Source organism: Crassostrea angulata, chromosome 2 (assembly GCF_025612915.1).
Source record: "Crassostrea angulata isolate pt1a10 chromosome 2, ASM2561291v2, whole genome shotgun sequence".
Lineage (NCBI taxonomy): Eukaryota > Metazoa > Mollusca > Bivalvia > Ostreida > Ostreidae > Magallana > Magallana angulata.
This window is the reverse complement of record NC_069112.1, coordinates 34,326,006-34,348,990: the sequence shown is the minus strand read 5'-3', so window position 1 is coordinate 34,348,990 and position 22,985 is coordinate 34,326,006. Positions and strand designations below refer to the sequence as shown.

The 22,985-nt window shown below is 38.5% G+C and overlaps 2 protein-coding genes across 2 annotated transcripts; both read right to left on the bottom strand.

Moving 5' to 3' along the window:
- Nucleotides 1-4,307: 4,307 nt before the first annotated feature.
- LOC128174239 (uncharacterized) lies at nucleotides 4,308-5,009 on the bottom strand. Its single transcript, XM_052839837.1, has one exon. The coding sequence runs from the start codon at nucleotides 5,007-5,009 to the stop codon at nucleotides 4,308-4,310; it is 702 nt and encodes a 233-aa protein (XP_052695797.1).
- A 9,525-nt stretch (nucleotides 5,010-14,534) lies between these two features.
- On the bottom strand, nucleotides 14,535-15,158 carry LOC128174238 (zinc finger CCHC domain-containing protein 9-like). The gene has a single exon (XM_052839836.1). The coding sequence runs from the start codon at nucleotides 15,156-15,158 to the stop codon at nucleotides 14,535-14,537; it is 624 nt and encodes a 207-aa protein (XP_052695796.1).
- Between the last annotated feature and the right edge of the window lie 7,827 nt (nucleotides 15,159-22,985).

The following is a 22,985-nucleotide window of genomic DNA, read 5'->3' as shown; positions in this document are numbered from 1 at the left end:
GGCTGTTAACAACTTGTCAGGACTCGATCCCTGTAAATAAACGAATATTTTGAGTGAGTTAAGGCTCTTATCAAAACATTTTAGATTTCTGAAACTGTTCGCAAATTTTGTTACAAACTTTGTTTCTGACAGCTATTCCGGTTAACGACAGCGACACAACTTATACAGGCGTCTTTCTAGCCCCACCAGACACACAGTTTGAATACGACGGTTAAAATAGTAGGCGTCAATAAAGGTTTGTTTCCGTACGTTAAACTTTCTAGACTCTTTTAACAATGAAGATTGGGTATTACACTAGTGTGCTATTTTGGAACACAATAATATCCCAAGATAACAAGCACATGTAGCATTGAAAAATCAAGGAAATGTCCATATGAATTATTCTAATATTAATATGACAAATTGTCCTTTTTTAAATATTAGTCTTGAGCTTAAAAAATATCATATTAAAATATAAAAAAAAGAACATTTACAGTGGTTTGGCTACAGTCTATAAAATCATTTAAGAAATTAATATAACGCCATACAAAGAGCTAGAGCCACGAAGCATCAAAAATTGCCATATCCTTAAAACTTACCATATTTTGGTAAAATATAGTGTAGAATCGTAGCTTTTCATAACTGTTTTTCTCTTTTCGATATCTATCATACTTTTTTATAAACGGAGTTTACCATTTGGCATCGTTTTGATGAAAAATGTAGAACAGACGTCATTTTTGTTAAGTAACGTCATGAAATGATAAAACTACGTATGACTTGAATCTAAAGAAATAAAGACAAAAACAAATAAAATTATCATGTAGACAGTCAGTGTACATTATTCTACATGATTATTCTACTTATTTCAAGGCTTCGATATTTTCACCCAATCCTGGCGCTATACAGCAGTTAGATGCTAGGGTTCAGTCCTTTGAAATGTTTTATTTTAACATTTTTCCGTGGGCTTACCGTGCGTTCATGTGCGCTCACCGTGCGTTCACTTGCGCTCTCCGCTCCGTTCCCGCTTATCGTTCACAAAACGCCCACCGTGCGTTCACAAAGATTTCGCCTTGCGCTCACTGCGTTCGTTTAGTGTTCACTTATTGTTTAGTCAGATAATATTATATTTAGGCTTATAACAATACGAAGAGTACATATATCGTTCAACGTTCACTTTGCGCTTGCGTTTGCGCTCTGCGTTCGCTCACAGTTCACCGTTCATAAGCGTTATCCAAATTCGGATAAGCGTGCACTCACCGTTCGTTTAGAGTGCATTCACTGTGCATTCACCGTTCACGAACTGTTCAAGTGAAAAATAAAACCTTTTGGCGACTGTGTATATGTAATGGATATACTAGTATACCGAAACCAGTTCTGTATGAAATAATATAAAACAGTTTCGAGGCCCGTTATAGAGCCGAGAACTGTGATATATTTTCATACAGAAGAGTTTAAGGCATATATCGTACTTAAATCACTCCATTGAATATCATTGTTGATTCCTGAGACAGTCCGATTTTAAAGAATAACAGTATTGAAACAACTGGTAATGGTCTGATATTAGGAACCCCTCTAATATATCGGACTGTCACAAGTAAAATTTTTGACTGCTGGAACAAGGGAATCACATTACAGCAGTGTTTTAATGTTCATTAATTAAATGAAAAAAAGAATACCGATTTCTTGAAAAATATTCTTATGAGTTAATTATTCCTTATAAATGACATAACGTCTATTCATTTACATTTCATTTTTTCTAGTGATATTCATGTCTTTTGAGAATTGTTACAAGTGATAAGCTATCCGTAAATGTCTTGAGAATTAAAATCATATTTCAGAGAGAGAGAGAGAGAGAGAATGAGAATGTGGGTTTACTATTTTGAAGCGAAGAAAGGTTAAAATGAACAGTCTTATTTAAAACATCAAGCAGTAGCACATAAATAATGTTATAAAATTGTCTTGAAAAGTCGAATTTATAGCAAGCATGTAGAATTTGTGTTATCATATATATATATAGATTTGTAATGAAATCGGCTGTAAATCGATTTTTTCAGAGGGTAGGGAAGGGGAGGGGGGTGAATGGAAACAAATACTGCTTTAAATCTCTCTGTACTCATCGTTGTTTTTTTTTTTTAAAGGGCCCGGCAATCTGAATTTTTTCTTTATGCCATACAAGAAAAACTTTAATCAGATTTAATACGCATAAAATAATCATAGATAATTTCAATCGAGAATTGTATAGGCATAAGTAAGTCACCGATGTACACACATTTAGTGTGAATTTTTATTTTATTGGACAAATTATCAACATCGCAAGTAGGATTAGACTTCTATATAGTGCACATGCTGATAATGTATTCTAAGCTGTGTTTACCAAAAGCCGTCTTCATCGAAACGGATACAATCGATCTTTTAAGAAAGGAGTGTAACTGCATCTAACGGTTCACTGGAAATACATTGACCACGCGACGAATCAACACTGATCAACAGGTGGCTGATAAAGAAAGGACGAATGCATTGGCAAAATCTTTTATGCAAGGGACGATGGCTTAATATTCAATTACAGCTGTACTTAGGAATTAAATAATCAAGTTTTTTGACGGAATAAGTTAAGTTTATCATAATTTAATGTACATGCTTACACGTGATGTCGACTGTCTTTCTCCTGCAGTATTCAGGAACACGTACTTGTGGTAAAAAAATATCGCTTGCATCTTTCCTTTCGTTTAATGCATTTCACCGTTTGACAAAAACCCCAGAACTAGCTACTTATACATGCTATCGCTTATTCTATATAAAGGTATAGGAATATATATTTATCTTGCATAGCCCCCTAACTCCGTCACTACCCTAACTCCGTCACTTTCGGGAAACTCCTCGCCGTTTGAAATCAAGTACGATTATGACGTCATTTTTTTACATGTCAAAAATCTTTAACCATTTCTGTGCCACAGGGCCTATTTGGGCCTATTTGAATATCTACGTTAAGTGCCACAGGGCCTATTTGGGCCTATGACAATTTGAAAAAATATACATTAAACTAAAAAAAATTAAATATATTCAGGTTCTGTTTTTTCATTATTGATTTTTTAAATTTGTATCAATATTCATCGTGTGATCTATGTGTTTAGTGAAATACTGCTGATAACGTCACAACGTAAAAAATGACGTCATAATAATAACGTCACTACGTCAAACAGCGCCAACACGTTGTCTGCGTTTTACCATGGCTGGCGTATGGTTTTTGTTAATAGATCCCATGGACTTTTCCGTCAGAACCGGAAGATAATATCTGTCCTTATGCACAACCTTGACCAAGGGAAATGCCCCCTCCCCCAAAAGAGCAAGACCAATCTTACTTTTTTCCTACTCTGCCATATAAACCTGGGGCTCGTTTAACATAACTGACATTTGACCAAAATATATCGTAAGAACAAAATTTTTTGTAAGATCTCATCATAGCTCATAAAATTGTCATATCTTAGGATAATCTGAAAAACTGTTAAAATACAGGTTTTAAGTCCAACTTTAACATGGCTAATACTTTAGTCCACCACCGAAGGACAAGTATAATTCGAGTGTGCGCGACTTTTTTATTTTCATGCTGCCGTTAGTGCTGATTAATTAAATCAAATAAAACACATCGGTAATAACCATGCGGTTTTTTTATATTTAAAACATAAATCTTACATAAAAAGCTACTACATACAGCATCGATCTCTGGTATTGTATAATATGCAAGAAATCGAGAGAACATGAATCGCATGAAGGAGACCATGTGTCTTTTTTTACTTAGAATTGAAATATTGACAGAGCACCAAAGGAAGCATGTACTTTATATATTATTTTTTTCATTCAGAGTTAATTAATGAACGGCAATATAAACTGCGATATGCCAAATAAGGAGGAATGGGGCACTGAAAAATTACTTTGATATGATCCTAGAACAAAATTTTAGCCAGATGATCAACATAAAAAAAATTCCATCTGGTGACATTCTACTGTAGTTTTCATGCATGTGAAAGAACAAAACTGAATATTTGGACAGAAAAACAAGAAATGCACGTAATAACTTATTTGGAGATAATGGTGATGCTTCTTCGACCGTGTTCGAGATCAGTAGTATAAGGCGCCTAGCTGGGCGGTTCAACTGAGTGCACTTTTTATGCAAATGAGGTAAAAAAAAACCGGGTTTAAGGTTGAAATGAGTTTTATTGAACAAGAACATCAAAAATCATGAAACAAGTGAAGAAATAAGCGCAAAAAAATAGAAAACATAGAATGACTTTCTGGAAATTACATTGTTCAGAAATTCTCGTGCAATTTTGTCAGATAAAGTTCATACGAGTGGGAGAATCCACGAACACATTTTTTTTGTTGACTTTCATCATACGGCCTGGTTTTTTCTGCTCCGTTTTCATTTCCTCGTCCCAATCTTCATTGGATTTCTGGGTTTTTGCTTTTTTCTTGTCTTTGACTCCTTTCCCTTTGTTGGTGGGAGGGTGATTTTCTTTTTCTGGGCAGTCCTGAGCCTCGTGTTCTTGGTCTGCCCAGTATTTGTTTTTGAGATTTTCTGGGCAATCTTTCATCCAGTGGCCTTCCTTTTTGCAGATGAAACAATTGTTGTTTGAAGGTCTACTGTAGTTAGTACTCTGCTGGGAAGTCGAGCCCCGGTTGTTTTCCTTTATAGGGCAATCCGGCGAATAGTGACCTGGTTCTCCACAGGTGTAGCATGAGCCGGTTTTTTTCCCCTGTGTAGTTTTTGGCTGCGTAGTTTTGTTCATTTCGTCCAGTTTGTTTAAGATCAAGCTAGTATGTTTTCCTATTTCGTCACTCATCAGATGGAGACTGTTGAGAATTCCTTCTTGGGTCGTGGTAATGATCCCAAAGTCTTCCTTACTGATCACTGAATTGTAAGCAGCCATCTCTAAGTTGACTGGGTCCTGGGTCTCTGTCACTAGTGATGGGTCGTAATAGCCCATTCCACTAGACATAGGATCTTGGCTATCGAGGAAGTTTTTAGACGTCATGATTTGCAATGTGCACAAGTCCTAGGGGGGCCCTGTTTTATAGACCTCGGGCGGTGATTTCCAGGTGCAGAAATCCCCCCTTTTAGCTGGTTTTTTCCAGTTTAATTTTCACGCGAGGGGAAAAAAACAATGTCACGCGCAAGTTTGACCTTGGTTTCTGTTGAAAACCGGTTTTTTCTAGTTTCTCACGTGCCCCAGAAGGTATTGATGGGGCGCAAAATATGGGTATATAATGAACTGCTTTTTTAATATTTTTTATAATTCTATCAAGGAAAAAAAATTGACGATGAGCGAAATATTGAGTCTTACCTTTGAGGGTTATCAATTAGTAACAAAATGGAATGCAGATATGAACGAGGAAAAACAGAAAAAAATATTGAGGGTGTTAGCTTTGGCTCGGAACATCACCAGTTTGAATTTTCTTGCCCACATACTGTTGATATTAGCAGTAGAAAATCCTTTCCCCGGAAGACTAGCCACAATTTATTGGATTTGCGAGGGGGCCAAGATTCAATTACTCGAGAAATTAACAGGCGTCTCCTACAAGGATTATCAGAACTTCGGGTATCTGAGATGCATGTTCACCCATCAGGGGAGAGCTTGTCGTCGAGTGATTTCACAAATAGACAATATGAAGATGGTGACTTTGGAATTTCTATACCTGAAATTGAAAACTCAAGCCATAGACGAAGAAAACGGAGTGTAAAGTTTAATATGGACATTCAAGTGTTGGAAATACCATACGAAGATAGGACAAGTGAATGGATGACTTTGGCAAATGACCGATTTCGTTTTCAAAGAAGAATTCAACAGACTGCAATTGTTTTAGAGCCTATGTTAAAAAGACATTTGTTAAATAATTAATTTGTGTTTAAAAAAGACAATTGTTCCAATGTATGATTTGTTTGAAAATAATAAAAATAATTTTATTTCATGTATTTTTTTAAAATTTCTACCATTTAAAATAGCGAATAAATGTTTATTCCAATGTTTAATTTGTTTGCTGAAAAATAATAAAATTTTGACATTTTATGTCATAGTTTTTTTTATTTCTACCATTTAAAATAAATGGTTTGCACTCTATAAGACTCTATAGGGAGTTTGCATTGCTTTAAACCCGGTTGTCATGGTAGCCTGGCTAGTAGAGCCTTGCTTAAGACTTGGCACGGATTCAAGTACAAGATTCTGACGTCATAAATGAAAATGACGTCATATCTAGTGCTTAATAGCAGCGCACTTCCGCCCAGCTCTCATTCGTCTGCTTGATTTTTCTAAATCGACGCAATTAATATCTACTCCGTGCCGCAGTTTAACACTGACCTTTCGTTAGTGAGAAGAGTTGTGACAATAGAAACGTACAGATGGAATGGAACACAGTATGATTTACAGTCTAGCGTTCCAATTGCTTGTTTGGAGTCCAGTACCAATCCTGTGGATTCCAGGACTAGGGGTTTTGTAAGCCAGACGACCCATGGTCCCTCGTTGCCTCCGCCGCCGCCCCCTCCCGGACCTGTTCCTGATTTGGAAACTATTCTACAGATGCTAGAGAGGAGAAGAAGAGAGTCATCTGTCGCCTCATCACCTCAGCAGCCACCGCCTCCTCCAGCCGCTCCAGTGCTGCCTATGCCCTTAACACCGTCACCTCTGCCGCCACCGCCTCCTCCAGCCGCTCCAGTGCTTCCTGGGCCCTTAACACCGTCACCTCCGCCGCCACCGCCTCCTCCAGCTGCTCCAGTACCCAGGGGACCGGTTTCCTTATTCCGACAAATGAGGAATGTTGCCAGAAGGGCTATGCCCTACCGGAGAAGAGGACCGGGGATAAGATTTTCCCTCCCCCCCAGGCACCCAGCACCGGAGCTGCCCCCCTCGCCTCCGAGGAGAGTGCCGCCCATTCGACCACCGGGGCCAGCCCTCACTGTAAGTAATTTTAATACTGTACTTTTTGTAACATTTTAATAATGTAAGTGGCTGTTTAGTATTTAACATTTTTATTTATTTTAGGTTTCCAGGGAGCCTATAGTGATTCCGGACTCACCCGAAAGTCCGGATCCCTCTCCACCAGGCAGTCCGGGGGGGTACAGCCCGATCAGTCCGGGCTACAGTCCTGCCCCCTCTCCACCAGGATCCCCGGTGCAGCCCGTCCCCCATAGGCTGGTGTATCCAGCTCCCAACAGACCTAGACCCCAGCTACCATCCGGATTTATTCGGAGGCCTGTTGCCACGCGAGATGCGTCCACACAGCTGAGGACGATTTTGAGAGCTGCCACCCCTCCCTTGTATCTGCATACTAGAAGACCTGAGGACCCTACGAGGCATTTTTCTATTGTCCCCAGCTGGGGTGTAAAAGTAATCGAAAAAGACGAAAAGAGAGAAGAATGTGTTATATGCTATAGGGAGAACGGGCATATGCAGGTAAATAAAAAATGAAATGTTTTTTTATAATTTGATTATAAAATGCTTTGTAATTATAAAATACTTTTTAAAAAATAATTATGAAATTGTTTTCTTTATATTTTTAGATCAAGTGCAGGGACTGTGGGCAGCAGCGTGTTTGCTGCAAATGCATTCCAGGCATTTGCAGGAATCTGAACCCCTGCCCTCTTTGTCGCTCATTTGGAGAGCAGTGAGGTGTTTGTTTTTTTATTCATTTATTTTCCCAGAAACCAAAATACAGAAAAAGAAGAAAAAAACTACAAAAGAAGAAAAACACAAAAAAACCGGCCCTTTTCAGGGCCACCCCCACATCTTTAGAAAAGATGTCTCTATTACGAGCAAATAGAAAAAATGTGTACAAAAAGAAAAACACCAGTGGTCACTTACATGCACACACTTAAATAGAAAAGGTGAAGGTTTTTTATTTCATAAGTGAAGATGTATTCTTACGATACACTAGACCCTTTTAAATTGAAACGTGAATTTACCATGGTGGTGGCGGGTCCTTCAAAATCGGGAAAAACACATTTTGTTAAAAAGTTAGTAGAAAATAGACATTGGATTTCCCCTCCCCCCGAAAAAATCATATGGTGTTACCGAGAATGGCAACCCGCTTACGAATCTTTACAAGATCAAGTCAAGTTTATACGCAATATTCCAGAAGACGACGAGAAATTAGTGGCTGATTTCAGTATTCGTCACTTGTTAATTTTTGACGATATGATGGGAGGCAAAGCCATCGAGTCTATCGTCGATTGGTTTACTCGCAAAGCTCATCATAGGAATACCAGTGTGATTTACATTACTCAAAATGTATTTGATCGAGCAATTCAACATCGTACTATTAGTCTCAATGCTCATTATTTAGTACTGTTTAAAAATCCTCGAGATAAATCTCAAGTGACGGTGTTGAGTCGACAATTAGATATGCCTCATTTAATGTCTGCTTATCAAGAGTCTACTAGTATTCCTCACGGTTATTTGCTTGTAGATCTCAGTCCACAAACTCCAGATGAATTGAGATTAAGAAGTCAAATGTTCGATACCCTAAGTGTCTATATGCCTCGAGAATATAAATATTGAACACACGAGGAGTTACCTTCATTTGGATTGAGTTCGTCATGGCACGACAAAACAAAGTGTTGAGACTTTTGAAACTTTTATATGGAGAAAAAGATCCACAGAAAAGGCAGGAAATCATCGAATTAAGCCGTAAAACCTTAATGAAATGGTTTCTGATAGGAGCTAAGAATTTACTGAAAGGAACTATTCCTGTCGACAAACAGACTCAACGGTTTATTGAAAAACACCGGGATGATTTGAAAGTGATTGCTGACAAAAAAGTCAACGAAGATAACAGATTGAAAGCCGTATTGAAACGAGGAGGAGCTGGGTTTTTAGGAGGGGTCATCATTCGTAATTTATTGAAATGGAATTTGAAAAAAGAAAAAATGGCTCAGCCTGGAAAGAGCAAATCGAAGAAAGCCATCAAAAAGAAATTAAGCAAAAAAGATTTTTTGAAGACTCCTCCCCTTAGGAAAGACTTGCCTGATTGGGTTCAGGACCAAGTAGACTTGTATCGTCAAGATCAAAATCAGAAAAATCAAGGTGATTTAGAAGCCACTCTTCCCTATGCTGAGGATGATACCCCAACTTTTCCCATTATCAATGCTAGGGCTATCCAGAAAATGGATAGGGCCATGCAAGGTCCTATAGGAGCGGCCAGAACCTCAGATAATGTAATGACTTCTACCCCTATTAAAGCAACTCAAGCTCCCTCTTTGTTTGATGATGTCATTACTATTGATCAGTCCCCTATTAAAGCACCATCTACCCCTACACTCTCGAAAAAGTCTCCAAATGAGTCACCGGCCTTGAAATATTTCTGTCCCCACGATGGAGTCGGATTCAGACTGAAGGAAAATTACGATCGTCACTTGGCTACCGCTCATAACCCCGCTTGGATTGAAAGTCAATCGAAAAGGAAAATAGTTCCTGTACCAGACATGTCTAACTTTACTTTAGGTATCAAGAAACCTAAACTAAATTATTATTGTCCCGACTGTCACATGGCTTTTAGACTTAAAAGGGAATACGAAAAACATAGACAAAGATATCACCCAGTAGCTGAACCATGGGTCCAGAATAAATGAGTGTCTTTGGTCATCCTATAAAAGACAACCATAGATGAATTTTTTATCAGTTTTTAATGATGGCTTCTGATATAAAGAAGAGAAAAGAGGCGACAGAAAAGAAAGAAAAGAAAGGGGTGAAAAAGGAGAAAAAAAAGAACAATTCTTGTGAATGTAGATTGAGACCTCACATGCCCGTGTTGAACCTATTACTCTCTCCTGAAAGTACCCCTGTCTTAAAAAATCAAGTGTTAAAACATTGTAGTAATGACTGCATTCATAAGATTTGCGAAATTGTATACAACCTATTAAAAGGAAACATATCTCTATCTCCCTCTCAGAAGAGACAACTGGCTCCTAAGAAACACATCTTGAGAAAGTTAGTTCAACCTCAGAGTCATAAAAAAAGAAGAGCTTTATTATTGAAACAAAAAGGAGGATCTCTTCTTTCTTTACTTTTGAATAAAATCTTGCCAAAATGAGTCGTAAAATGTTGTTGGTTCCCGAAACGATGTTATTGGAATTAAAAGGTAAACTACCTAAATCTCCCGATTTTCAGGCGACTATTGGATTAGGCCAGCAGTTAGATCAGATTCAAAACAGGGAAGATTTGAACCCTGAAGAAAAAGCGGCTCTCTATGGACATCAATTATATCGTTATCGTAATTATTTACGTCAAGCTCGTAGCGAAGGAAAGGAAAAGATACTACCCAAGCCTGTTACCGTCCAAGAGGAAGGAGATGCTGGTGCTGGTGGTGCTGCTGCTGCTGAGGCTGAGCCCAGTTCTTCAGAATTAGAGGAGCAAGTCATTAAAAGTGTTAGTAATAAAATGCAAAAGAAAGCAGGCCTTCTCTTAGAACATCTTAAGAAATCTCAAGTCTTAAAATGGAATGACGATGGAGAAATTAGTTATCGAGGAAAAATGATTCCTGATTCTAATATTGTGGATCTAGTCACTAATACCATGAAAACTAAATCCCGTAAAGGGTTTGCTTCTCCTGTAGGGACAAACGAATTTGCACAAGCTTTAAAAGAAACCAAAGTACCTAAAGATTATATACAGAATCCAAACATTATAAAAGCTATGGAAAAGCCAGGAAAAATCAGTACTCCTAGACCGATGTTGACTGAATATGATGATGATGGAAACTACGACGATACCGGGTTTCAGGATGCCTCAAGTTTTAGCACACCTCAAGGTTCTTCTTTTGCTTTAACTCCAAAGACAACCAAAAGGACTAAAAACGCTATTCTAGATTGGTCTATATTAAAGAGATGAAGAAAAAGGTGTTACCAGAGATTTTAGCAGAAATTTATTACAATCCTAAAACTGGATATGGAGGGGTCCAGTCTTTATATCGTCAATTACGTGCAAAGGGACATTCCGTTTCTCTTCCTCAAATTAGAAAATGGTTAAGGGAACAAGAAGCTTATACTCTGCATAAACCCATTCAAAGGAAATTCAAAAGAGAGCAAACCAGAGTGACCGGTATAGACGAACAATGGCAATTAGATTTGGCTGATGTGTCTCCCTTGAAAAAAGATAATGATGGATATACTTTTTTATTGTGTGCCATTGATGTTTTTTCTAAATATGCTTGGGTAGTACCCTTAATACAGAAATCGGGAAAAGAAATGGTTCGAGGATTACAACAGATCATAAAACAAGACGGAAGACAACCTCTTCGTATTCAATCCGATCAAGGAAAAGAATTCACCAATAAAGAATTTCTTAATGCTTTTAAATCCATTCATTTTTTTACCACTCGTAATGCAGAAACCAAAGCCAGTATCGTCGAACGATTTCAACGTACCCTGAAAACCCGCATGTGGAGATATTTCACTCGTCATAAAACTAGAAGATATGTGAACATTTTACCCGACTTAGTGTATGCCTATAATCACAGTTATCACCGAAGTATCAAGAGAGCTCCGGCTGAAGTGAATGCCTCCAATGATTTAGAAGTCTGGAAAACTTTGTATAAAAAGAAAACCAGTCTCAAAAGTCCAAAGTTTAAAAAGGGGGATCTAGTGAGAATCAGTAAAGCTAAACGTACTTTTGAAAAAGGGTATTTACCTAACTGGACTAGAGAACTGTTTACCATATCTCGTTTAGTGAAGGGGTCTGTACCTTATAGATATAAGGTAGAGGACTATAATAGAGAAGAATTAGAAGGAACCTTTTACGAGTCTGAATTACAAAAAGTCATTAAAAAGGACAATGTGTACGAAGTGGAAGAGATTTTGGGTTATAAAAAGCGTCGTGTAGGTAAAAAAGTCATAACGGAAGTAAAAGTAAGGTGGAAAGGTTATCCCCCTAGTTTTGATTCATGGATTCCCCAAACGGATCTCATTCTACCAGCTTAGAACACTGGAAACTGTTTGGTGAAAGAATTCCTAGAGCAGAAATTGTCTTTTTTGCTCAGTTATTTGTTTGCATTACATTAATTATTGCTTCTATTGTGATGTTAGCTGTACACGATAGCAATAGAGAATATTGGATGGTCATTCTCAGTTCTCTTGTGGGTTACATCATGCCTAGTCCCACTCTTCCCGCCTTAAAGAAGGCAAGCAAACCTCAAAACTTATAAAACTGGATCAACTGGAAAAAACCGGATTTTGGGGTTTTTTTTTTTTGTTCGACCAAAACCCTCACGTGTCTCTATTTTTAAACCATAAAAAAACACATAAAAAGGAGATGTTCTTTGTTTTTTGACATCAAAATTCACAAAGATGACAAGAAGTGAATATCGCTGGAAAATCTTATTACCGCCTTACTACGAAAATGGACTGGATGGAAGTCCTACCCTAAAAGGGGAATGGATCAGCTCCAAAAGAGAATGTTATAAGGATTTCTTAAAGAAGAATTCAGAAATAGACGGAGACAGAGAAGCTTATCTCTACAAGAGAATGATCCTTCCCGACCATTTTCTGATCTTTGGAAAGAGTAAATACCACGAATACAAGTATAAAATCAAAGCTTCGTTTCACAGAGAAGAGGATCTCTGGACCATGTACGAATCCAAGTGGGATAGAAAATTGAAGCAGACTCTCTCGGATTTGAAAACATTAAGAAAAAGGGGATACGATTACGTCTGTTGTTGTGAGCCCATAGAATATCTCTACATGAGACGTCCCTTTCCAATCGAGAATCTTCCTCCCTTCGAGACGGAAATTCATTATCCAGAAGATAATGATGATGATGATGATGGAAAACCTAGTGAAAAGAGAAGAACGATGGATAAAGAAACCAAGGAACCCATGGAATTTGATGAAAATGGGAATAGCGACACGGTGCCCCTCCTCAAAGACAATTGACATTTGTGGGATTTTTTTTAAGATGAACTGCAGAAAAAAAATGTTGTATTTTTGTCTTGTTCAATAAAAAAAATTGTTCACTTTATATATAAAGTTGGTTTTTATTTCAATAAGAGTCATTTGGAATCAACATGGCACAGAGCGAGGGGTTTTACTTGACCTTACCCAGTGATGGATCGATGAAAACATTTCCAAATAATATGATCTCCCAGTTTAAAACCTTGTTACCCCAAACTATTGACTTAACCGATGGAGAATGGGAAGTGGCTCTTACTGAAATGATGTATGGAACGGATGTTCAAAACATTTCAGATAAGGAAGCCTATTTCGACATTTTAATCACTAAAGAATATAGCGATCAATTAGGAGATCCTAATCTTTTTAAAACCAATCGTTTTCAAAAGACTAAATTAGAAAGCACATTTCTTGCTGATTGTGAAACTTTGGTGTCCTGGAAATATTCTTACTTTGGTTATAATTATAGACAAAAAGAAGAGAAAAAAGAAGTCCCGCCTACTTTAGAAATGGATATTTGGAGAATACAGTTTCAACCAGGTCCTTACGTTCATCCCAAGGCCCTAATCTCTGAAATCAACGAGGGTCTCCGAAAAACCATGCATGATCTCTGGGGAGTCTTGAGTAAAAACCCCAACGAGAAAAATAACATGCAATTAGTGTACCATGATAAATTCGATCGAATCGAATATCAATACAACGGAAATGTATTGCGTCAAAGCCACCCTTTTTGTATCCGTTTTCCCGTACCCCTAGCCTTAAAAATGGGGTTTGGGGAAAAAGCTTTCTTTTTATTAAAGGAGGAGGATATGAATAAATGCCTCTTAACCAAGGGCCTCCAATCGCTTGGGACAAAAACTTCTTTTCAAATTGACCAAGACATGACCAAATGGATCAATGTAAATTATCTTGCTCCCAATAACATTGATTTGTTCGAGAATTTGAAACAGATGTATGTGTACTGTGACATCATAGAACCTCAGATGGTAGGTTCTAATGCTTTGAAATTGTTGAGAGTCGTCCCCGTGACTTCTGGCAGTCAGGATCAAACGCAGGCAAAATGGGAACCCGTGAGAGCCGAATATTTGAAACTGAGTAAAAGGCATTTTGATACCATTGAGATTCAACTCAGAAATTCTTTGGGTGACTTGTTTCCCTTTTTAAGGGGAAAAACGGTTATAAAACTTCATTTTAGAAAAGTGTATTAATCATGGAACTCTGGACTATACTCGGTGGTGTTTTATTGGGTGTCCTCTTCCTGTTCTCCTGTTGCATAGAGTGTTTCAAAAGATAATAAACAAGCACAAAAGTATATAAATAGGTAAGATGCTTAACATTTTATTCAGTATTGTTGAACATGGCTTACCCTCAAAGACGACGACGAAGACGACGAACAGAACAGAGAGGGGGATTTTTTCCACTTTTACCTCTGGCAGCTACCCTTGCTCCTGCTCTATTAGGTGGCATAGCTTCTCAACTGGGAAAAGGAAAAATAAGAGCCAGAAGGAGAAGAAGATATAAAAACAGACCTTGATACAAGATATAAAAACCGAATTCACTAAAACTTTTACTCAGTCATCATGGCATATCATCAGGGATTATTACGTCAAAAGGGGTTTGGGGATTATCATAGAGTTTTCATTTCCTCGTCCCAATCTTCATTGGATTTCTGGGTTTTTGCTTTTTTCTTGTCTTTGACTCCTTTCCCTTTGTTGGTGGGAGGGTGATTTTCTTTTTCTGGGCAGTCCTGAGCCTCGTGTTCTTGGTCTGCCCAGTATTTGTTTTTGAGATTTTCTGGGCAATCTTTCATCCAGTGGCCTTCCTTTTTGCAGATGAAACAATTGTTGTTTGAAGGTCTACTGTAGTTAGTACTCTGCTGGGAAGTCGAGCCCCGGTTGTTTTCCTTTATAGGGCAATCCGGCGAATAGTGACCTGGTTCTCCACAGGTGTAGCATGAGCCGGTTTTTTTCCCCTGTGTAGTTTTTGGCTGCGTAGTTTTGTTCATTTCGTCCAGTTTGTTTAAGATCAAGCTAGTATGTTTTCCTATTTCGTCACTCATCAGATGGAGACTGTTGAGAATTCCTTCTTGGGTCGTGGTAATGATCCCAAAGTCTTCCTTACTGATCACTGAATTGTAAGCAGCCATCTCTAAGTTGACTGGGTCCTGGGTCTCTGTCACTAGTGATGGGTCGTAATAGCCCATTCCACTAGACATAGGATCTTGGCTATCGAGGAAGTTTTTAGACGTCATGATTTGCAATGTGCACAAGTCCTAGGGGGGCCCTGTTTTATAGACCTCGGGCGGTGATTTCCAGGTGCAGAAATCCCCCCTTTTAGCTGGTTTTTTCCAGTTTAATTTTCACGCGAGGGGAAAAAAACAATGTCACGCGCAAGTTTGACCTTGGTTTCTGTTGAAAACCGGTTTTTTCTAGTTTCTCACGTGCCCCAGAAGGTATTGATGGGGCGCAAAATATGGGTATATAATGAACTGCTTTTTTAATATTTTTTATAATTCTATCAAGGAAAAAAAATTGACGATGAGCGAAATATTGAGTCTTACCTTTGAGGGTTATCAATTAGTAACAAAATGGAATGCAGATATGAACGAGGAAAAACAGAAAAAAATATTGAGGGTGTTAGCTTTGGCTCGGAACATCACCAGTTTGAATTTTCTTGCCCACATACTGTTGATATTAGCAGTAGAAAATCCTTTCCCCGGAAGACTAGCCACAATTTATTGGATTTGCGAGGGGGCCAAGATTCAATTACTCGAGAAATTAACAGGCGTCTCCTACAAGGATTATCAGAACTTCGGGTATCTGAGATGCATGTTCACCCATCAGGGGAGAGCTTGTCGTCGAGTGATTTCACAAATAGACAATATGAAGATGGTGACTTTGGAATTTCTATACCTGAAATTGAAAACTCAAGCCATAGACGAAGAAAACGGAGTGTAAAGTTTAATATGGACATTCAAGTGTTGGAAATACCATACGAAGATAGGACAAGTGAATGGATGACTTTGGCAAATGACCGATTTCGTTTTCAAAGAAGAATTCAACAGACTGCAATTGTTTTAGAGCCTATGTTAAAAAGACATTTGTTAAATAATTAATTTGTGTTTAAAAAAGACAATTGTTCCAATGTATGATTTGTTTGAAAATAATAAAAATAATTTTATTTCATGTATTTTTTTAAAATTTCTACCATTTAAAATAGCGAATAAATGTTTATTCCAATGTTTAATTTGTTTGCTGAAAAATAATAAAATTTTGACATTTTATGTCATAGTTTTTTTTATTTCTACCATTTAAAATAAATGGTTTGCACTCTATAAGACTCTATAGGGAGTTTGCATTGCTTTAAACCCGGTTGTCATGGTAGCCTGGCTAGTAGAGCCTTGCTTAAGACTTGGCACGGATTCAAGTACAAGATTCTGACGTCATAAATGAAAATGACGTCATATCTAGTGCTTAATAGCAGCGCACTTCCGCCCAGCTCTCATTCGTCTGCTTGATTTTTCTAAATCGACGCAATTAATATCTACTCCGTGCCGCAGTTTAACACTGACCTTTCGTTAGTGAGAAGAGTTGTGACAATAGAAACGTACAGATGGAATGGAACACAGTATGATTTACAGTCTAGCGTTCCAATTGCTTGTTTGGAGTCCAGTACCAATCCTGTGGATTCCAGGACTAGGGGTTTTGTAAGCCAGACGACCCATGGTCCCTCGTTGCCTCCGCCGCCGCCCCCTCCCGGACCTGTTCCTGATTTGGAAACTATTCTACAGATGCTAGAGAGGAGAAGAAGAGAGTCATCTGTCGCCTCATCACCTCAGCAGCCACCGCCTCCTCCAGCCGCTCCAGTGCTGCCTATGCCCTTAACACCGTCACCTCTGCCGCCACCGCCTCCTCCAGCCGCTCCAGTGCTTCCTGGGCCCTTAACACCGTCACCTCCGCCGCCACCGCCTCCTCCAGCTGCTCCAGTACCCAGGGGACCGGTTTCCTTATTCCGACAAATGAGGAATGTTGCCAGAAGGGCTATGCCCTACCGGAGAAGAGGACCGGGGATAAGATTTTCCCTCCCCCCCAGGCACCCAGCACCGGAGCTGCCCCCCTCGCCTCCGAGGAGAGTGCCGCCCATTCGACCACCGGGGCCAGCCCTCACTGTAAGTAATTTTAATACTGTACTTTTTGTAACATTTTAATAATGTAAGTGGCTGTTTAGTATTTAACATTTTTATTTATTTTAGGTTTCCAGGGAGCCTATAGTGATTCCGGACTCACCCGAAAGTCCGGATCCCTCTCCACCAGGCAGTCCGGGGGGGTACAGCCCGATCAGTCCGGGCTACAGTCCTGCCCCCTCTCCACCAGGATCCCCGGTGCAGCCCGTCCCCCATAGGCTGGTGTATCCAGCTCCCAACAGACCTAGACCCCAGCTACCATCCGGATTTATTCGGAGGCCTGTTGCCACGCGAGATGCGTCCACACAGCTGAGGACGATTTTGAGAGCTGCCACCCCTCCCTTGTATCTGCATACTAGAAGACCTGAGGACCCTACGAGGCATTTTTCTATTGTCCCCAGCTGGGGTGTAAAAGTAATCGAAAAAGACGAAAAGAGAGAAGAATGTGTTATATGCTATAGGGAGAACGGGCATATGCAGGTAAATAAAAAATGAAATGTTTTTTTATAATTTGATTATAAAATGCTTTGTAATTATAAAATACTTTTTAAAAAATAATTATGAAATTGTTTTCTTTATATTTTTAGATCAAGTGCAGGGACTGTGGGCAGCAGCGTGTTTGCTGCAAATGCATTCCAGGCATTTGCAGGAATCTGAACCCCTGCCCTCTTTGTCGCTCATTTGGAGAGCAGTGAGGTGTTTGTTTTTTTATTCATTTATTTTCCCAGAAACCAAAATACAGAAAAAGAAGAAAAAAACTACAAAAGAAGAAAAACACAAAAAAACCGGCCCTTTTCAGGGCCACCCCCACATCTTTAGAAAAGATGTCTCTATTACGAGCAAATAGAAAAAATGTGTACAAAAAGAAAAACACCAGTGGTCACTTACATGCACACACTTAAATAGAAAAGGTGAAGGTTTTTTATTTCATAAGTGAAGATGTATTCTTACGATACACTAGACCCTTTTAAATTGAAACGTGAATTTACCATGGTGGTGGCGGGTCCTTCAAAATCGGGAAAAACACATTTTGTTAAAAAGTTAGTAGAAAATAGACATTGGATTTCCCCTCCCCCCGAAAAAATCATATGGTGTTACCGAGAATGGCAACCCGCTTACGAATCTTTACAAGATCAAGTCAAGTTTATACGCAATATTCCAGAAGACGACGAGAAATTAGTGGCTGATTTCAGTATTCGTCACTTGTTAATTTTTGACGATATGATGGGAGGCAAAGCCATCGAGTCTATCGTCGATTGGTTTACTCGCAAAGCTCATCATAGGAATACCAGTGTGATTTACATTACTCAAAATGTATTTGATCGAGCAATTCAACATCGTACTATTAGTCTCAATGCTCATTATTTAGTACTGTTTAAAAATCCTCGAGATAAATCTCAAGTGACGGTGTTGAGTCGACAATTAGATATGCCTCATTTAATGTCTGCTTATCAAGAGTCTACTAGTATTCCTCACGGTTATTTGCTTGTAGATCTCAGTCCACAAACTCCAGATGAATTGAGATTAAGAAGTCAAATGTTCGATACCCTAAGTGTCTATATGCCTCGAGAATATAAATATTGAACACACGAGGAGTTACCTTCATTTGGATTGAGTTCGTCATGGCACGACAAAACAAAGTGTTGAGACTTTTGAAACTTTTATATGGAGAAAAAGATCCACAGAAAAGGCAGGAAATCATCGAATTAAGCCGTAAAACCTTAATGAAATGGTTTCTGATAGGAGCTAAGAATTTACTGAAAGGAACTATTCCTGTCGACAAACAGACTCAACGGTTTATTGAAAAACACCGGGATGATTTGAAAGTGATTGCTGACAAAAAAGTCAACGAAGATAACAGATTGAAAGCCGTATTGAAACGAGGAGGAGCTGGGTTTTTAGGAGGGGTCATCATTCGTAATTTATTGAAATGGAATTTGAAAAAAGAAAAAATGGCTCAGCCTGGAAAGAGCAAATCGAAGAAAGCCATCAAAAAGAAATTAAGCAAAAAAGATTTTTTGAAGACTCCTCCCCTTAGGAAAGACTTGCCTGATTGGGTTCAGGACCAAGTAGACTTGTATCGTCAAGATCAAAATCAGAAAAATCAAGGTGATTTAGAAGCCACTCTTCCCTATGCTGAGGATGATACCCCAACTTTTCCCATTATCAATGCTAGGGCTATCCAGAAAATGGATAGGGCCATGCAAGGTCCTATAGGAGCGGCCAGAACCTCAGATAATGTAATGACTTCTACCCCTATTAAAGCAACTCAAGCTCCCTCTTTGTTTGATGATGTCATTACTATTGATCAGTCCCCTATTAAAGCACCATCTACCCCTACACTCTCGAAAAAGTCTCCAAATGAGTCACCGGCCTTGAAATATTTCTGTCCCCACGATGGAGTCGGATTCAGACTGAAGGAAAATTACGATCGTCACTTGGCTACCGCTCATAACCCCGCTTGGATTGAAAGTCAATCGAAAAGGAAAATAGTTCCTGTACCAGACATGTCTAACTTTACTTTAGGTATCAAGAAACCTAAACTAAATTATTATTGTCCCGACTGTCACATGGCTTTTAGACTTAAAAGGGAATACGAAAAACATAGACAAAGATATCACCCAGTAGCTGAACCATGGGTCCAGAATAAATGAGTGTCTTTGGTCATCCTATAAAAGACAACCATAGATGAATTTTTTATCAGTTTTTAATGATGGCTTCTGATATAAAGAAGAGAAAAGAGGCGACAGAAAAGAAAGAAAAGAAAGGGGTGAAAAAGGAGAAAAAAAAGAACAATTCTTGTGAATGTAGATTGAGACCTCACATGCCCGTGTTGAACCTATTACTCTCTCCTGAAAGTACCCCTGTCTTAAAAAATCAAGTGTTAAAACATTGTAGTAATGACTGCATTCATAAGATTTGCGAAATTGTATACAACCTATTAAAAGGAAACATATCTCTATCTCCCTCTCAGAAGAGACAACTGGCTCCTAAGAAACACATCTTGAGAAAGTTAGTTCAACCTCAGAGTCATAAAAAAAGAAGAGCTTTATTATTGAAACAAAAAGGAGGATCTCTTCTTTCTTTACTTTTGAATAAAATCTTGCCAAAATGAGTCGTAAAATGTTGTTGGTTCCCGAAACGATGTTATTGGAATTAAAAGGTAAACTACCTAAATCTCCCGATTTTCAGGCGACTATTGGATTAGGCCAGCAGTTAGATCAGATTCAAAACAGGGAAGATTTGAACCCTGAAGAAAAAGCGGCTCTCTATGGACATCAATTATATCGTTATCGTAATTATTTACGTCAAGCTCGTAGCGAAGGAAAGGAAAAGATACTACCCAAGCCTGTTACCGTCCAAGAGGAAGGAGATGCTGGTGCTGGTGGTGCTGCTGCTGCTGAGGCTGAGCCCAGTTCTTCAGAATTAGAGGAGCAAGTCATTAAAAGTGTTAGTAATAAAATGCAAAAGAAAGCAGGCCTTCTCTTAGAACATCTTAAGAAATCTCAAGTCTTAAAATGGAATGACGATGGAGAAATTAGTTATCGAGGAAAAATGATTCCTGATTCTAATATTGTGGATCTAGTCACTAATACCATGAAAACTAAATCCCGTAAAGGGTTTGCTTCTCCTGTAGGGACAAACGAATTTGCACAAGCTTTAAAAGAAACCAAAGTACCTAAAGATTATATACAGAATCCAAACATTATAAAAGCTATGGAAAAGCCAGGAAAAATCAGTACTCCTAGACCGATGTTGACTGAATATGATGATGATGGAAACTACGACGATACCGGGTTTCAGGATGCCTCAAGTTTTAGCACACCTCAAGGTTCTTCTTTTGCTTTAACTCCAAAGACAACCAAAAGGACTAAAAACGCTATTCTAGATTGGTCTATATTAAAGAGATGAAGAAAAAGGTGTTACCAGAGATTTTAGCAGAAATTTATTACAATCCTAAAACTGGATATGGAGGGGTCCAGTCTTTATATCGTCAATTACGTGCAAAGGGACATTCCGTTTCTCTTCCTCAAATTAGAAAATGGTTAAGGGAACAAGAAGCTTATACTCTGCATAAACCCATTCAAAGGAAATTCAAAAGAGAGCAAACCAGAGTGACCGGTATAGACGAACAATGGCAATTAGATTTGGCTGATGTGTCTCCCTTGAAAAAAGATAATGATGGATATACTTTTTTATTGTGTGCCATTGATGTTTTTTCTAAATATGCTTGGGTAGTACCCTTAATACAGAAATCGGGAAAAGAAATGGTTCGAGGATTACAACAGATCATAAAACAAGACGGAAGACAACCTCTTCGTATTCAATCCGATCAAGGAAAAGAATTCACCAATAAAGAATTTCTTAATGCTTTTAAATCCATTCATTTTTTTACCACTCGTAATGCAGAAACCAAAGCCAGTATCGTCGAACGATTTCAACGTACCCTGAAAACCCGCATGTGGAGATATTTCACTCGTCATAAAACTAGAAGATATGTGAACATTTTACCCGACTTAGTGTATGCCTATAATCACAGTTATCACCGAAGTATCAAGAGAGCTCCGGCTGAAGTGAATGCCTCCAATGATTTAGAAGTCTGGAAAACTTTGTATAAAAAGAAAACCAGTCTCAAAAGTCCAAAGTTTAAAAAGGGGGATCTAGTGAGAATCAGTAAAGCTAAACGTACTTTTGAAAAAGGGTATTTACCTAACTGGACTAGAGAACTGTTTACCATATCTCGTTTAGTGAAGGGGTCTGTACCTTATAGATATAAGGTAGAGGACTATAATAGAGAAGAATTAGAAGGAACCTTTTACGAGTCTGAATTACAAAAAGTCATTAAAAAGGACAATGTGTACGAAGTGGAAGAGATTTTGGGTTATAAAAAGCGTCGTGTAGGTAAAAAAGTCATAACGGAAGTAAAAGTAAGGTGGAAAGGTTATCCCCCTAGTTTTGATTCATGGATTCCCCAAACGGATCTCATTCTACCAGCTTAGAACACTGGAAACTGTTTGGTGAAAGAATTCCTAGAGCAGAAATTGTCTTTTTTGCTCAGTTATTTGTTTGCATTACATTAATTATTGCTTCTATTGTGATGTTAGCTGTACACGATAGCAATAGAGAATATTGGATGGTCATTCTCAGTTCTCTTGTGGGTTACATCATGCCTAGTCCCACTCTTCCCGCCTTAAAGAAGGCAAGCAAACCTCAAAACTTATAAAACTGGATCAACTGGAAAAAACCGGATTTTGGGGTTTTTTTTTTTTGTTCGACCAAAACCCTCACGTGTCTCTATTTTTAAACCATAAAAAAACACATAAAAAGGAGATGTTCTTTGTTTTTTGACATCAAAATTCACAAAGATGACAAGAAGTGAATATCGCTGGAAAATCTTATTACCGCCTTACTACGAAAATGGACTGGATGGAAGTCCTACCCTAAAAGGGGAATGGATCAGCTCCAAAAGAGAATGTTATAAGGATTTCTTAAAGAAGAATTCAGAAATAGACGGAGACAGAGAAGCTTATCTCTACAAGAGAATGATCCTTCCCGACCATTTTCTGATCTTTGGAAAGAGTAAATACCACGAATACAAGTATAAAATCAAAGCTTCGTTTCACAGAGAAGAGGATCTCTGGACCATGTACGAATCCAAGTGGGATAGAAAATTGAAGCAGACTCTCTCGGATTTGAAAACATTAAGAAAAAGGGGATACGATTACGTCTGTTGTTGTGAGCCCATAGAATATCTCTACATGAGACGTCCCTTTCCAATCGAGAATCTTCCTCCCTTCGAGACGGAAATTCATTATCCAGAAGATAATGATGATGATGATGATGGAAAACCTAGTGAAAAGAGAAGAACGATGGATAAAGAAACCAAGGAACCCA